Genomic DNA, 15,638 nt, shown 5'->3' with positions numbered 1-15,638 from the left:
GTAATGACTCTGCCCCTCACGCAGAGGTCTCCTTGAGCTACTCCACAATCACTTTCTCCTACCCCAGCTATTGTCCCCAAGTGAGCACTGATTTACTTTCTGTCACTAGAAATCTTCTATAAATGGAATCATACATTAAGTACTTTCTTGTCTGGCTTCTTTTATTCAGCATAATTTTGAGAATCATCCATGTCATGGAATATTCCTTTCTATTGCTGAGCCGTGTTCCATTACAGGAATATACCACAATCTGTTTATCTATTCACCAACTGTAAAACATCTGCATTATTTCCAGTTTGTGGCTATTAAAAATACAGCTGCTATGAACACTTGTGTGCAAGGCATGGTATGGCCATATCGTTTCCATTTTCTTGGGCAGACATCTCGAAGTAGAATAGCTGAAACATTTGGTAGATGTATGTTTACTCCTTTAAGAAACGGATGAACTGTTTTCTGAAGCAGTTGTACAATTTTACCTTCCCACTGTCAGTGCATGAGAGTGCTGGTTCCCTCACATACACGCTAACACTTGGGAGGATCACTCTGTTAGATTTCAGCCATGATGATAGGTGTGTAGTGATATCTATCTCCTTGCAGGTTTCATTTCCACTTCCCTAATGACTGATAATGTTGAGCTTCTTTTTGAGTGCTTATTTGCCATCTGTACATATTTTGTGGTGAAATGTCTATTCAAACCATTTGCCCATTTTTAAAATTAGGCTCTTTATTAAGTTTTGAGAGTTCTTTACATATTCTAGCCACAAATCCTTAAACAGACATGTGATTTGCAAATATTTTCTTCCAATATATAGACTGTCTTTTCATTCTCTTAACAGTGTCTTTCAAATAATAGAAGTTCTTTTTGTTTTGATTAAGTCCAATTTGTCCACTCTTTCTTTTATGGAATTCTTTCTTCTATGGATCATGTTTTTGGTGTCATATATAAAAAATATTTGCCTAGTCCAAAGTCACAAATGTTTTCTCTTATATTTTCTTCTAGGAGTTTTTTAGTTTTAGGCTTTACATTTAGATCTATGATTCATTTTTAGTTAATTTTTGTATACTAAGAGGTATAGATCAAAGTTCATCTTTAAAAATATGGGTATCTACTTGTTCCAGTATCATTTATTGAAAAGAGTGTCTTGGCACCTTTGTTGAAAATCAGTTGTCTATGTCTTTAAGGATCTAATTCTACCTCTATTCTGTTCTGTTGATCTATTTCTCTATCTTTATTGCAACGTTGTGCTGACTCCATTACCGTTGTTTTATGAAAACCCTGGAAACCAAGTCCTCCAACTCTCTTCTTCCATTTCAAAGTTGTTTCTAGGCCCTTTGCCTTTCCATAGACACTTTAGAATCATTTATCAATTTCTACTGAAAAAATTCTGGGATTTTGGTTGTGATTCTGTTGAATCTATAGATCAATATGAATAGAACAGCTTAAAAGCAAGACTTCTGACCCAGAATGTTATGTATAGCCCCATTTATTTAGATCTTTAATTTCACTCAGCAATATATGTTGCTGAGAGTGTACATGTTTTTCTTATCTTTTGTCAGATTTATTCCTAAGCATTTGTCTTTTCTTTCATTTCTTTGCTATTGTAAATGGTATTTTAAATTTCAATTTCTGATCATTTGTTGCTAATATATAGAAATACAACTGATTTTGTATATTAACCCTTCAACCTTGCTAAACTGACTTACTGGTTTTTTGTATGTTTGTTTGTTTGTTTGTTTGAGACAGGGTCTCGCTCTGTCACCCAGGCTGGAGTGCAGTGGCACAATCTTGGCTCAGTGCAACCTCCAACTCCCAGGTCCAGGCGATTCTCCTGCCTCAGCCTCCTGAGTAGCTGGGATTACAGGTGTGAGCCACCACATCCAGCTGACTTACTAGTTCTAGTAGCTATTTTGTAGATCCTATACAATTTCCTACACAATCATATAGTCTACACATAAAGACAGCTTTACTTCTTCCTTTTCAATCTGGATGGCTTTGGTTTCTTTTTCTTGCTTGATTGTACTGGGTGAGACCTCCAGTGTAAGGTTGAACAGAAGTGCTAAGAGTGAACATCCCTGTCTTGTTCCTGATCTTAGGGGGAAAGCTTTTAGTCTTTCACCATTGAGTCTCACATAGGCTGTAGGTTTTCATGGATGCCCCTTAGCATGTTGAGGAAGTTTCCTTCTATTCCTAGATCACTGGGAGTGTTTATCAAGAGTTTACGTTGGATTGGATTGCATTGAATGCTTTTTCTGCCATCCATTGAGATAATCCTCTGGATTTTTCTCTTTTAATCTGTTAATATCATGAATTGTATTGATTGATTTTTATTTCCTGGGATAAATGCTTCTTGGTTATGATATTTTATCTTTTACATGTAATGCTGAAATGATTTGCTAAATTTTTTTGAAGGTTTACATCTATGTTCATAGGGGTTATTGGCCTATAGTCTTTTCTTATAATATTTTTGTCAGGTTTTGTTACCAGGATAATGCTTACCACTTAGAATGGATTGGGAAGTACAACCTCACTATTAATCTTTCTTCCTTCCTTCCTTCTTTTTTTTTTTTTTTTTTTGAAACAGAGTCTCACTCTGGCACCCAGGCTGAAGTGTAGTGGTGTGATTACGGCTCGCTGCAGCCTCAACCTCCCAGGCTCAGGTGATCCTCCCACCTCAGCCTCCTAAGTAGCTGGGACCACAGGCACATCCAGCTAATTTTTAAAATTTTTTGTAGTGATGGGGGGAGGGTCTCACTATGTTGCTCAGGCTGGTCTCAAACTCCTGGCCTCAAGCAATCCTCCCTCCTAAAATGTTGGGATTACAGATGTGAGCCACTGCACCTGGCCCAATTTTTATTTCCTAGAAGAGCTTGTGTAAAATTACAGTTATTTTTTTCTTAAAAGCTTGGTAGAATTTACCAGTGAAACTATCTGGCCTGGAATTTTCTTTATGAGAAGAATTTTATCTACAAATTTATTTCTGTAATAGATGTAGGGGTATTAAAGTTATCAATTTCTTCTTTAGTGAGCTTCGTGTCTTCCAAGAAAGTTATCCATTTCATCTAAGCTGTAGAAATTGTTGGCAAAACAATGTTTTCATATCCACTTATTATCTTTCGATATCTGTAAGATCTGTGGTGATTCCTTACATTGGTAATTTCTGTCTTTTCCCTGTTTTTCCTAATCAGTCCACAAACAGGTTTATCAATGTTATTGATTCTTCTCAAATAACCACCTTTCAGTTTTGTTTGTTCTCGCTAGTAATTTTCTAATCTCCATTCTGTTCTTTATTATTCTCTTTCTCCTACTACTTAATTTGAGTTTAATTTGCCCTTATTTTTCTAGTTTCTTAAGGTGGAAGCTCCATTACAGGCAACAAAAGATTTGACTATGTGCAGGGTGAGTGGTGTCTCACTCCCAGAATTTCATTTGAGCAATTCATAAACAGTGTGCTTATGACTCCAGGTTATTTGTTTGAAGAGCCAACCCTAGATAGCTGACATTGCAATTACTCAGATTCAATCTAGGGAAATGAGCTTGGTCAGAAGTGCCATAAATGAACTTTTATTTTTCTCTATTTGTCATCAATTGATAAAGTCTGAAAGACATTCCATTCTAGTCTCTTATCATGGAAAATTATGGCTTCTAGGGCACTTTCTGGAAGTTTAACCTTTGTCACAAGTCACAAGAATTTGGCCATATTCTATTTTGTTAAAGGCTTTTTTTTTTTTTTTTTTTGAGACGGAGTCTCGCTCAGCTGCCCAGGCTGGAGTGCAGTGGCACGATCTCGGCTCACTGCAACCACTGTCTCCCGGATTCAGGTGATTCTCCCGTCTCAGCCTCCCAAGTAGCTGGGATTACAGGCACCCGCCATCATGCCCAGCTAATTTTTGTATTTTAGAAGAGACAGGGTTTTACCATGTTGGCCAGGCTGGTCTTGAGCTCCTGACCTCAGGTGATCCGCCTACCTCGGCCTCCCAAAGTGCTAGGATTATAGGCGTGAGCCACCGCGCCCAGCCTTAAAGCCTATTTTCAAAAGAAACAAAAATCCTTAACAAATAGGGACGACTATAACCAGAAAATGTGTTTCCACCAGAAGACATCTGTCACCAGCACCAGTGCTTTATGAGATCAGTGAGACAAACCCAGGTCTTAAGGCACTTTCCTAAGCACCACAGAGGAAGCCTCAATGACATTGCTCAAGGTAAACAGAGGCCTGGACCGATTCCACATGGGCAGGTGAGGCTCTCCCTCTTCCTGAGGAGCCAAACAGACACAATCAGAACCAGGAATATCCTCTGAATCTCCCAGTTTCCTATCAAAATCACTGTAGCATTCTTCCTTAAAGTGAATGACAAAGCCACAATCTTTTGGCATGTGTTCAGAAAACAAAAGGCTTTTTCAGAAAATCTGTATTCCTAACAAAAGACATCTGAAAAATCTGCTAACTACAAATGGGTACTTAAAAGTCCCTTATGAACTTAAGCTACTTTAAGGACAGGACATTGGTGAAAAAGTATTCTGGCATAGGAAATTAGTAGTGAGACACTCAGAATTGAGGGAGAAAAGCCATCACTGGCCATAATATTTACAAATAATCAAAACCAGGCCACTTTAAAGGCGTTGCTAACAGATCACACTGTCAGAACAAGGCTTCATGGCGAGAGAACACGCAAATCCAAACACACTTGGAGCTGTGGATGCCCATTTTAGACAAAAGCAATTTAATATAAACTGGACGAGGCTTACATTTCTTTTATATACACTTTTTGGGATTCTGAATTATATATAGCTTCTATAGAGAAAAGATAGGATGATCACCAGCCCCTTAAAAAAAAAAAGCTGCTCCAAGTGTAATAATAAAGTTATGCACAAAATACCAAGCAACAAGAAAAAAAAGAACATTTCAAATAACCAGCTTTCAGTTTTGTTTTCTCTAGTAATTTTAAAGTACTCAGAAGAAGAGATATGAAACCCAGGGGGTAGGACATGGATATTCATTCATATATTCTCACTCTCTCTCTTTTTCTCATAATGGAAAGATTCCAGGTCCAAAGCAGTACAGTAAAATTATTTCAGCCTCACTTCTCTTGAAAAAAAATCCCTCCAAAACAGCCAGGAGAACAAGAAACACAAGCATGATCTTCAATAGAACTAGAAGACACCTGGTCGGGCGCACTGGCTCACACCTGCAATCCCAGCACTTTGGGAGGCCGAGGCAGGCAGATCACGTGAGGTTAGGAGTTTGAGACCAGCCTGGCCAACATGGTGAAACCCTGTCTCTACTAAAAATACAAAAATTAGCCAGGCATGGTGGCGCACACCTGTAGCCTCAGCTACTCGAGAGGCGGGGGCAAGAGAATCACTTGAACCCGGGAGGCGGCCGTTGGAGTGAGCCGAGATCGTGCCATTGGACTCCAGCTTGGGTGACAGAGTGAGATTCTGTCTAAAAAACAAAACAAAACAAAAAAACTAGAAGACACCTATCCCCAGGCCACCATTATGAAGGCAGGGAGCAGACGGAGGATGGGTGGGGCTTCAGCAGAGACTAGGAAGGTCCCATCCCAGTAGCCAGCGGCAAGTGCACCCTCCCAGGTGGTAGACAAGCCACCTGTCTGAGAGTCAGATGCAGGCCTAGGGGCCCCAGCCCCATCACAGCTGGCCACCCCCTCCGAGGCTTATTCTCTGGGGAAAAGTGAACCAAAGAGGCCAGAACATGGAGAGGGCCAGCATGGACAGGAGCCAAGGTGAGGATGGACACTGCTCTGATAGGCAGCAGATGGAGGAGTCTCTGGAGAGACTCACAGCTGCTGGAGAAGAGACCAACAGGTCCAGACTTCTGGGCATCGCCAGGCTGCCCCACGGCGAGACCTGCATGTCCCTGGGCCCCAGCAGTCACACAGGACTTCCTGGTCATTTTGAGGGCCTCACACTTGAAAGATCACATGATGTTTGAGTAAATCTCCAACATGGAAAAAAAAAATTGCACAAGAGGACTCAGAGGAAACAGAGACAGTGAATGCAGGGAAGGAAGCACCCTTCAAGGAAACTGTAATGAATGTTCACAGGAAGAGAGGAATCGTCCCAGAAACAGGAAGGGACTGACTGAAAGGGAAGAAACAGAGAGAAACCAGATAGCGAGAAAAAAGAACTTTTAGAAATTAAAAAAAAAATAGCCAAAGTAGGTCAAAATAAAAAATGTTAGTAGAAAAGTTGGGAGATAAAGGCAAGCAAATGTCTTTCAAAAGGAGAAGAAACATACAAGTGGAAAGGTCAGCAAATGAGAGACTCAACCCAGCAGGCCTGGCGGCCGCAGGGGCAGGGGGCGGGGCCGGGGGGGGCGCAGCCCACCAGCCAACGACGGCCAGTTACCAGCCGCTCTGGAGCTCCGTTTCCTAATCTGAAAAGGGGGGCGATCCTGTCACCACCTCCCTTATAGAGTGGTGAGGAGGGTTAAATCCATTATTATGGGCAAAGTCGTTAGAACAGTGCCTGGCATACAGTATGCACTCAATAGATATTATCTCTGATTAGTCTTAATAAGATTTCTAAAAAATGAGAATAGAGAAAATACTAGAGAGGAAATTATCAAGGAAATAAAGGATATAGAGGGTATTTTAAACAAAGGTACAAGCACTCTTGTGATTGGGATGGAATGTATTTACATATATCGGCATGTCCCCTAGTTAAGAATGGCACGGGCATGTGTGTGTGTATGTGATTTGTTATCTATGGCCATGGTAAACCTCTGTGGCTGGCTTGAGTCAGCCTGGTCCGGGCCTGCTGGTGCAGCTGTGCCTGCTCTGGGCAGGGCAGGCAGCTTGCTGACCCTGGCTGGGCTCTCTTCAATGTTTGAGGTTGGCTGGCTGTGGATAGGTCCAGGATGGCCTAGGCAGGGACAACTGAGTTCTCCTCCATGTGATCACACCCCACCAGCATCCAAGCCCTGGGGTCTCCTCGGAGGTAGACACAGGGCCTGAGAGAGCGCAGAAAAGTGCAAGCCTTTCCAAGGCCTGGGCTAGGAACTAACGCTGGCCACTTCTGCCACAGTCCATTGGCCAAAACAAGTCACAGCTCAGATTCAAGAAGTGAGGAAGCAGACTCCTACCTCTTGATGGAGGCGCTACAAGGTCACTTTGCCAGGGGCATGGGAAGGTTGGAGAATTGGGGCCACTTCTATCGTCTACCCCAACCCTTCTCCACTCTGCTTTGTGTCCTGGGAGGCTGACCTCTATACACAGTATCCCAGGGCCGCCTCCCAGCACAGGCCTTGGAGCCATTCGCTTAGACTACAGTGTGAACGGTTCTCCCAAGACCGGGCAGTACACAGCTTACACAACCACATGCAGGTGCCCTCAGTGAAGCCATCTGCAAAAGGAGGCGTCTGGGCTGGATGACTCTACATTCCTTCATCCTGAGAACTCACAAATACTTTATACCCAAGATCCTAGCATTTCTCTTCTGACCTGCCTGAAGAGGTGGTATGGCTGGCATCCATGCGTGCGCTTCCATGCGTGTGATGTGGGTCACTAGCACGCACACAATAGGAACCTGGTAAAAGGGATGATTAAATGAATTCACATACATGTGTTTGAAATACACTGTGCACACATTCCATTTCAGTTCCCCTCACCCCCTCGCCTTGAGACCCCAGCAGACATGACACCATCCTGCAAAAACAGGGTTGAGAACTGCCAGCCTGGTGCATCAAACCTTAAAAATTCAAAGCTAAAGTTAGAAATATAAAAACATCAAGAGATTAATTCTCCTACCCTAACTTGACAGAACTGATAAAGGAGGGAGAAGTCAGAAGCTGTACCCGGGAAGCAGTGGGCCCAGGGGCGGCCCCAAAGCCCTCTCTCTGCAGACACCAGGTGGGGCAGGCTGGCCCTCACTTCCCATCTCTGACTCCCGGCCCTGCTGATGCATGAAACTTTATATAAGCGAAACCTGAGTCCACCCGCTCAGCCCTCCCGCTCCCCAACCAGCAGCTGTGTGCACTCAGCAGCTGCGCCCAGATCTGGCGCTGACCAGAGGGCCCTGGAAGCCACGTTCAGCGGGCCCACCAACCCAGACAATGGTGGTCTGTCTAGAGTGGGATGCAGAGGCTGCCAGCCCCCAAAAGTTGCAAGAGTCTGCCCTGTTGTGAGAATTAACCAGTGTTCCTGGATTTGGATGGCTCTGAGGTTCAAATCTTGGCTTACAGTCTTCTGGACACGATGGGGAAGGTTTTCAGTGTCATTCAACAAAACAGTAACTACTACGTACTGAGGAATGACTTTGTGCCCAGCACATCTACTCATTTACCCTGGTAATGACCTCACTGCCCCCACCAGTGGATATCATTCATCTCATTTTTAGGAGGAAGAAACTAGGACTCCGAGAGGTTAGACAGGTGCCGGAAGTCACAGAGCAAATGGCAGCGGGAACAAAGCCAGGTGTGCCTGACTCTGAAGCACACAGAGGACCGGGTCTCCCAGTGTCTCCAGGCAGGAACCTGCGGGTTTGGGGGATGCCAGTCCTCCCAGCTCCCAGCGATGCACGTGGTAGAGTTGCGTGCCCAAAGGGATGATGTGCCTCTGCCACCTCCCTCGTGCAGTGAGAGACGCGTGGGCGTCAAGCCCACACAACACTCCAATCCAAACGGCTAAAATCCACCCTACACAAGAACAAACAGCTCTGCCCCCATTCACCTCACAGCCCCCATCGCCTCCACTTTTTACATTTTAGAGTGATCAGTGGCCTCTAAAGGGAGAGAGATGTTCGTGTGTACATAGTACTTGAATTTTAAAAGTGTGTGTGGTGTAGATGCACACAGTTTGAAATCTTGGACTAAGTGAAAATCTGGTAAGCCCTACAGAGTAGGGAAGCCCAGGAACTACAGTGAGTTATTGGATGGCACAGGAACACTGAACCCACATTCTGCGGCCGGGGAGAAAGGCCCAGACACAGACTTCTGCAGGAGCTTCTGCAGGTTCCCCCAGGGCAAGGGGCCCTACCCTGGGTGCCTTTGGGGTCTGTCCACTGAAGGGCAGAGCTGCTTCCAGATGTCCCGAGAAGTGAGACACCTGCAGTGGCTCCAGGCACTCCTGAGGGCTCCCACTCTGCCCCTGTGGCCGGTGACCTGAGCCACCCCCTCCAGTCCTCACTTTTGTCCTGCCTGGGTGCTCAGTTACACTGCTGCCTCCATCTCGTTTCCTGATCTGGTTTGTAAATTTCTGAAGGCAGTGGTTGCCAATCTTCCCCTAAGTTCAGTATAGGTGGCAGAATCAGTCGTTTTCCATGGGAAAGCTCACAGTCTTGAGCTGGAATCTTCCGCCTCTGAGTGCAGCCAGATGACCTGGGGCAAAGCTAACTGCCAGACCTCAGGGTCCTCATCTGCAGTATGGATATTATGAGGGACAGCGCCTGCAAACGAGAGGAGCATGCTGCCTGCCATGCTGGGCAGACATCTTATTCTCTTTTAAGAAGATGTATAGAAAGGCAGGCAGTGCTTAAAGAAAGGAGGCGAGCAGGCAGATTCTGGAGTGACTTCTATTAATAGAATGAGGGCCGGGTCCTGAGATGGCATCCTTTGGACTGGGCTTGGAAAGTTCACAGAGCAGCTGCCCCTGAGAAAATGGAATGCCACATGTGCCAGCACTCCTTCCCCCACTCCCTCAACCCGTCAGACGTGTCTGTGTGTGCGTGTGTGCATGTCTATGTACACGCATGTGTCTGTGTGTGCGTGTGTGCATGTGTATTTACATGCATGTGTTTACGTATGTGCATGTTTGTGCAGGCATGCATGCGTGTGTGCATAAGTTCGTGTGTGCACATGCATGTGCAAGTGTGCATGTATGCGTGTGTGTATGCTTGTGTGTGTGCACTCCTGTGTCTGTGTGATGCCAACATAAACACTAGTTTCTAGTCTGGTTCTCAGGAAATCTCTTCAGGCGCTCCTGATTTAAATTGAATTTCAGTTTGTTTGCTTTCTTTTTAGTGAGCCAGCAAATGCAGTTCCAGCTACCTTCTTCCCTAGGCCTGAAACCCAAACAAGAATCACACTGGTTCAGGGTTGAGACAGGACTATAAAGTCACATGCTTCAAAAGGAAATGTTTATTATTGCAAAATTCACTATTCTGAAACCATATTCAGAGTAGTTTAGTTAGAAGCAACTTCATATAACCAATCATTCAGTTTGCAGGGTTTAAAGAAGTCTCCTTAAAAACACAGTCTGGAGATACCATATTATAACTTTTCTCTATAAGTGACTTAGCCAATCAACAAGTCTTTATGACGGCTACAGGTCACGGGCCTGAGTGAGAACCTTACCCTACCACCACATGTGATCACTCACCACGTTCTTTTTAGGGCCAAAGGACCTAAGAAAAGGCACATTTCTAGCAGGTGAGCACTTCTGCTTCTCCCCACCCCAGCCCCTAACCAACCCCAGAATCCTGAGACTGAGCAGAAAGTGAGTCTCCAGTTTACCTAGAAAAAAGTATTTCCTTTTTCCTATGCAACATCAGATTTGCTGATTTTCTGCAAGCCTGTGGAAAATCACCTAGGGCTGCCAGGTTACAGTTTGGGAAATGCAAACCATATTCTTACCCACACGTCAGCAAAGTCTTGGGTCTGACCTGCTCAAATGCTGGTCTTTTCAGCTCCTTGATTCTTTTGCTCCTTCTCATCCATATCTGACATTACGACTCTTGACTTCCTTCTGCCTCATGCTGTTCCTGTCTTTCGAGTTACATTTTCTGTACTAGAACCCCCAAGACACTATTATTTAGGTTTTGTAATCTCCCCAGCACCTGGCATTGTGCAATCAGATCAATAGCTAATAAACTGATCTGGTTCAAATGTAGAAACAACCTGTCATGAGCTGAGCTGTGCTCCTCCAGCGTTCGTATTTTGAAGTCCTAACCCCCAGTATCTCAGGATGGGGCCTTATTCAGAAATGAAGTCAATGCAGATGTAATCGGTTAAGATGAGGCCATACTGGGGTAGGGTGCCCCTAATGCAGTTCCACTGATGTCCTGCTAAAAAGGAGGAATTTGGACACAGAGAAGAAACCACAGCACAGATGTCATGTGAAGACTGGACTTGTGTTGCCACAAGCCAGGAACTACCAGAAGCCTGAGAGTGGCCTGGGACAGACCCCTCCTTGGAGCCTTCTGAGGGCACGAGGCCCTGCAGGTACCTTGATCCCAGACTTTGGGCCTCCAGAGCTGAGAGACAAATGCCTCCACATCCAGCACTAAGACCAGAGGCAGCGTCTGATTTTCAATTACGTTCCACAAACACCTAGCCAGGGTCTCTCGGGAGCACATCACATGGATTACACAGGAAGGTTCTCTGTGTTCTGTTCTCCTGGGACGCACAGAGAAAGAACCAAGTTCCTTGAGTTTTTTATAGTGAGTTAAGAGACTTCATTTGTTGCATTCACAAGTGAAATTAAAAGAGCATTTCATGATTTCCATGATTTTAATGTGCTGTATTAGTCTTATAGAAATTTTCCATCCTCTACAATTCATGTATCTTGATTTCACCTCCTTTGACTAAATACCCTAGGGATGTTTAAAGTGAATTTGTGAGAAAAGGCCTTCCAGGGCTCCCTAGACGTCATGACCTCAGAGAGCGTCTGCTCACGGGAGGAGTGTGGGAAGCCGAAGACGTGGGCAGCCCAGCCAAACATCCTGACCCCTCCTGGAGAAAACCAAAGTGCAGGATCTCCAGATACAGAGAAGGGGAAAACTTTTTAATCCCATTTTCCTCTCCCCTACAGCAGAAAACATCTGTCCAGTATAATGAAAAGTGTCTCTTTTCTGAACTGTTCATGTAAAGTTTATAATTCCATCTTCTCACTGTCTAACCTTCCACCTTAAAAGCAAAGCGGGAACCTGGGTGGAAAGTTTCCTTTAAATGAGCAGAAGAATCTGACACGCCGTGAACGTCCTCTCTGCTCCCTCCACCCTCTTCCTAACTCTGAAACAGAACAAATGAGCGTAATGGAAGAAACACATTAGGGCATGGTTTCTTAATAAAAGACATATGGGAAGCCCGAGGCACCCAGCCATGTTTCTTAGTTCTGCCCTCATCCCCAGCCTCATGGCCCATACCAGGTTGTGAGCCTGCAGTGGCGAAGGCTGCAGGCCACTTGCCCTCCGCTCACTGGCTGTCAGGGCACTCCTGCAGCAGAGGTCAAGTGAAGCCCCTGTCATGTCCACATGAACATTCAGTTAAGTTTCCAAATGCTTCTTTTTAAGGAAAAACCATCCTCAGACTCACATTCCCACATTTAAGTAAAAGTTATTCAGCATGTGTGCTTTGTGGCATAGATTATCTGGTAAGCATGAAAACACCAAAAACCCAGATAACTGGCTGGGCATGGTGGCTCACGCCTGTAATCCCAGCACTTTGGGAGGCCGAGATGGGACAATCCCTTGAGGCCAGGAGTTCAAGACCAGCCTGGCCAACATAGCAAGAACCCATCTCGAAGGAAGGAAGGAGGGAGAAAGAAAGAGAGAGAGAGAGAGACAGACAGAGAGAGAGAGAGAGAAAGGAAGAAAGAAAGAGAAAAAGAAAAGAAAGAGAGAAAGAAAGAAACCCAGATAACTCTGCCTAGCAAATGGAAAAAGCTCACAAAACTTCTGAAACACAGGGATCTCAGAGGCAGAAAATGGCTAATATTTTACTCCAAAAACCTACCTTTGAACTCGAGAACCAGTAACTGTGTCTACAATATGCCGCCTTGACATTAAACTTTCATTGTGGCAGAGTCAGTTTAACACAAACCAACTGGAGCTCAGGGGGAATCAAAAACAGCTCTGACCTAAGAAATTTCCAGATGACTGTAGTTTTAGAATATGTTGAGTTGTTTCAACTTGGCTTCTGCAAGCTCAACATTTTATTCGTTCTTCTCTTTGTTGTTTTAGAGATGAAATGAATGCTACGGTTTTCTAGGAAAATCTTTCTATAATTTAAAAGAAAATGATTATTGAAGTCGGCCAATCAATATTAATACAGTTAATATGCCAAACAACATATTCTTTGATGGCGACATGTTTTTGTCAATACAGCATATGACACTTCTTAAAGCTTTGCTCTTAGAGATGGAACAGAATTTTATTTAAGCCTATTTTGGTGAGCTTTGCATGCATTTCAACACTTTTCAACATCTGTCTTTTATTACCAGAGGTACCAGTATCCAAACAGCAAAGTATTTCGAATGCCTTGAAAGTCAGCTCCTGCTCCTTAGTCCTCCTGTCTTAAATCATAATTTCACTGTGACATCAGGTTCATTTTTAAGGAACATTTTTATTTCATGGACAGGCAGGCAGCCATTCACTCTAATATGCAGATTCTGTTTTCATAAAGATGTTCCAAGTAAGAAAAATACCTAAAAGTGGAATGCAAGCCAAATTCATATTAAATAAAATGTTTTCTGACCTCATTTAAAATGTAGCAGAGAACATGTACATGTGTATGAAAAAAATTAAACATTTTACTTTTTCAAGTCACTTACGTGGCATTTTATTTACAAGTTGTTGTCATCCTGTATGGGGGCCAATACACCCCACTTAAAAACTGAAATCCTTCTTCCTAATTATGGTACACTTCAATTTCTATATTTAACACCTTTTAAATAACTGTCGATCTTAACGCTATATATTGGCCACCCCCACCCCCACCCCACCCCCCGAAGAAACACCCTGGGAATAAGATTTCAGTATTTTGAGCTACAGGGAGACATCGTTTTTAGAAGCTCTCCTGCCTCCTCGGCCCTGCTGGCCGGCTTGTGGGCGATGAAAACAAACTTTAATCACTTCCAGAGATTCGGGTCAGGGTTCACACGCTCCAGCCTGGGAACCACCAGCCGGAAGGGAGAAGCAGTGCCTGCAGGACTAAAGGTTCTGTTCAGAACGAGGGAGGGACCTGAGAACGAAATCTAGAATTTTAAACAAGCCTTGAAGAGTGCCAGGACTTAGACCCTGTGTCTGCCGTCCTCTCGGCTCGGATAGGTGGGGAATTTTCTCGAGGGGAAAGTAGTAGATCATTTCACAGCGCAGCCCTCAGCTACAGATGCGTGCCTCTTTAAAAATACAGAGCAACCGGTCAATTAACCTGGGAAGCGAAACTCACGCAACGCCACCGGCAAGAACTGTCCACACAAAGCCAGCGGAGTGAGCCGCACGGCGTCGGAACGCGGTTTCCGATGCGGCTGCTGCCAGGGAGCCGGGCCGGCCCCCCACGCGGAGGGGCAACTTAGCGTTCGGGCGGCGCAGAAGCCCCGTCTCCTCGCTGCGGTGCACTCTCCTTCCCGGGGACCCCCGCCGCCCGCGCCGCCCCTCCCCCCGATCCCCCTCCCCGGCCCCCTCCCCCTGCCCCGCACACAATGGCGCCCCCCGAGCTCCCGCCACGGTCCTGGCGCCGGCCGCGCCGCCGCTCCGCGCACAAAGGAGGGCGCACGGGTTTCCCGAGCGCGGCCGGCCTCAGGTGCTCCGCGCGCATCCCGGGCCGCAGCGGGCCGGACCGGGGGGCGCGGGCGGGGGCGCGGGCCGGGACTTACTTTCTCGATGGTCCCGGGGAGCAGGCGCTCCAGCAGCCTGCAGAGGACCACCCCATCCTTCAGCGACGCCTGCAGAAAGCCCTCCGGGTCCGAGATGGTTTTTTTGGGCGACTCCAGCACCCCCAGAGTGATGAGCCACGTAACGGTCTGCTCGGCGGAATTCATCGCTGCGGCCCGGGAGGCAGGCGGGGAGGGGCGCGCGCCTTCACCTCGGAGCGGCGGCCCGGCCCGCGGCCCCCACCGCCCCCGCCGCCGCCGCCTCCTCGCCCATCGAGCGGCCGGCGCCGGCGATTGGCTCGGCGCGGCCCAGCAGGTCCAGCCCGGCCCGCTTCTCCGTGCGCCCCGGCCCGCTGTCAGGCGCCTTCTCAGGAGCGGCTCGGGAACCTGCGGGCGCCCGCCGCCGCCCCCCGGCCTCGGCCGCCGTCGCCCAATGACATCACCGCCAGGAGAAGAAAGACGCGGCCGTCCGCCCGGCCCGCGCCCGGCCCGCGCCGCCCCGCGCCCTGCGCAGCCTCCGCTCCAGGCCGTGCGCGGGGCGGCGGCGGCGGCTGGGAGCGGGCGGTGAAGGGAAAGGGGAAGGGGAGCGGGGAGCGGATGGGGAGGGAGCCGGGGGGACCCGGGGGTGGGGGCGGGCGCGCACCTGCGCTTACCTGCCCCGGGCCCGCCGTGCGCCCTGCGCCCCTGGCCGGGGCACTCGGAACCCTTTGTTTATGTTTTGAATTCGTGAGCGTTGAAATGATGAAGTACTTCCCAGAATGCTCTTTTTATTTTTGCCGGTTTTATTTCAAGGTGGCGGGGACAGGCTGAAAACGAGACGTTTGTTTCCCTTTGCTACCTTGCAAGCCGGTCATGACGGAACACAAATGATGGTTCCATCTGAAGCCATATGGGTCTGAATCGGGAGGAACCGACTCTCCGGAGCGCGGCGCCGACCTCACCGGCAGGGCAGGGGCCTGCGTGACTCTGCTCTAGACGGACGGTGACGCTTCAGACCCTGCCGGGGGAAGGTCAAGGAAACGGCGTGGCCTGAAGTGGGGCTGTGCAGAGGGCCGGGCCGGGCCGGGCGCCGGGCTGCGTCTCGGGGA

General features: G+C 46.9%; 1 protein-coding gene across 7 annotated transcripts in view; it reads right to left on the bottom strand.

Annotated features, from left to right (window-relative positions):
- The window catches only part of ARHGEF7 (Rho guanine nucleotide exchange factor 7), a 190,737-nt gene extending 175,099 nt beyond the window's left edge, over positions 1-15,638 (bottom strand). For 3 of the 7 annotated variants that reach the window (XM_055360713.2, XM_055360720.2, XM_055360722.2), the window contains exon 1: positions 14,554-14,815. In XM_055360713.2, the coding sequence (XP_055216688.1) occupies positions 14,554-14,718 (165 nt within the window). In that variant the 5' untranslated portion in view covers positions 14,719-14,815. Of the gene's footprint in view, positions 1-14,553 lie in introns of all 7 variants that reach the window. The other 4 variants (XM_031001467.3, XM_055360726.2, XM_055360714.2 and 1 more) reach the window with 3 other exon arrangements.

Source organism: Gorilla gorilla, chromosome 14, assembly GCF_029281585.2.
Source record: "Gorilla gorilla gorilla isolate KB3781 chromosome 14, NHGRI_mGorGor1-v2.1_pri, whole genome shotgun sequence".
Taxonomy (NCBI): domain Eukaryota; kingdom Metazoa; phylum Chordata; class Mammalia; order Primates; family Hominidae; genus Gorilla; species Gorilla gorilla.
This window is presented reverse-complemented; position numbering and strand designations above follow the sequence as displayed.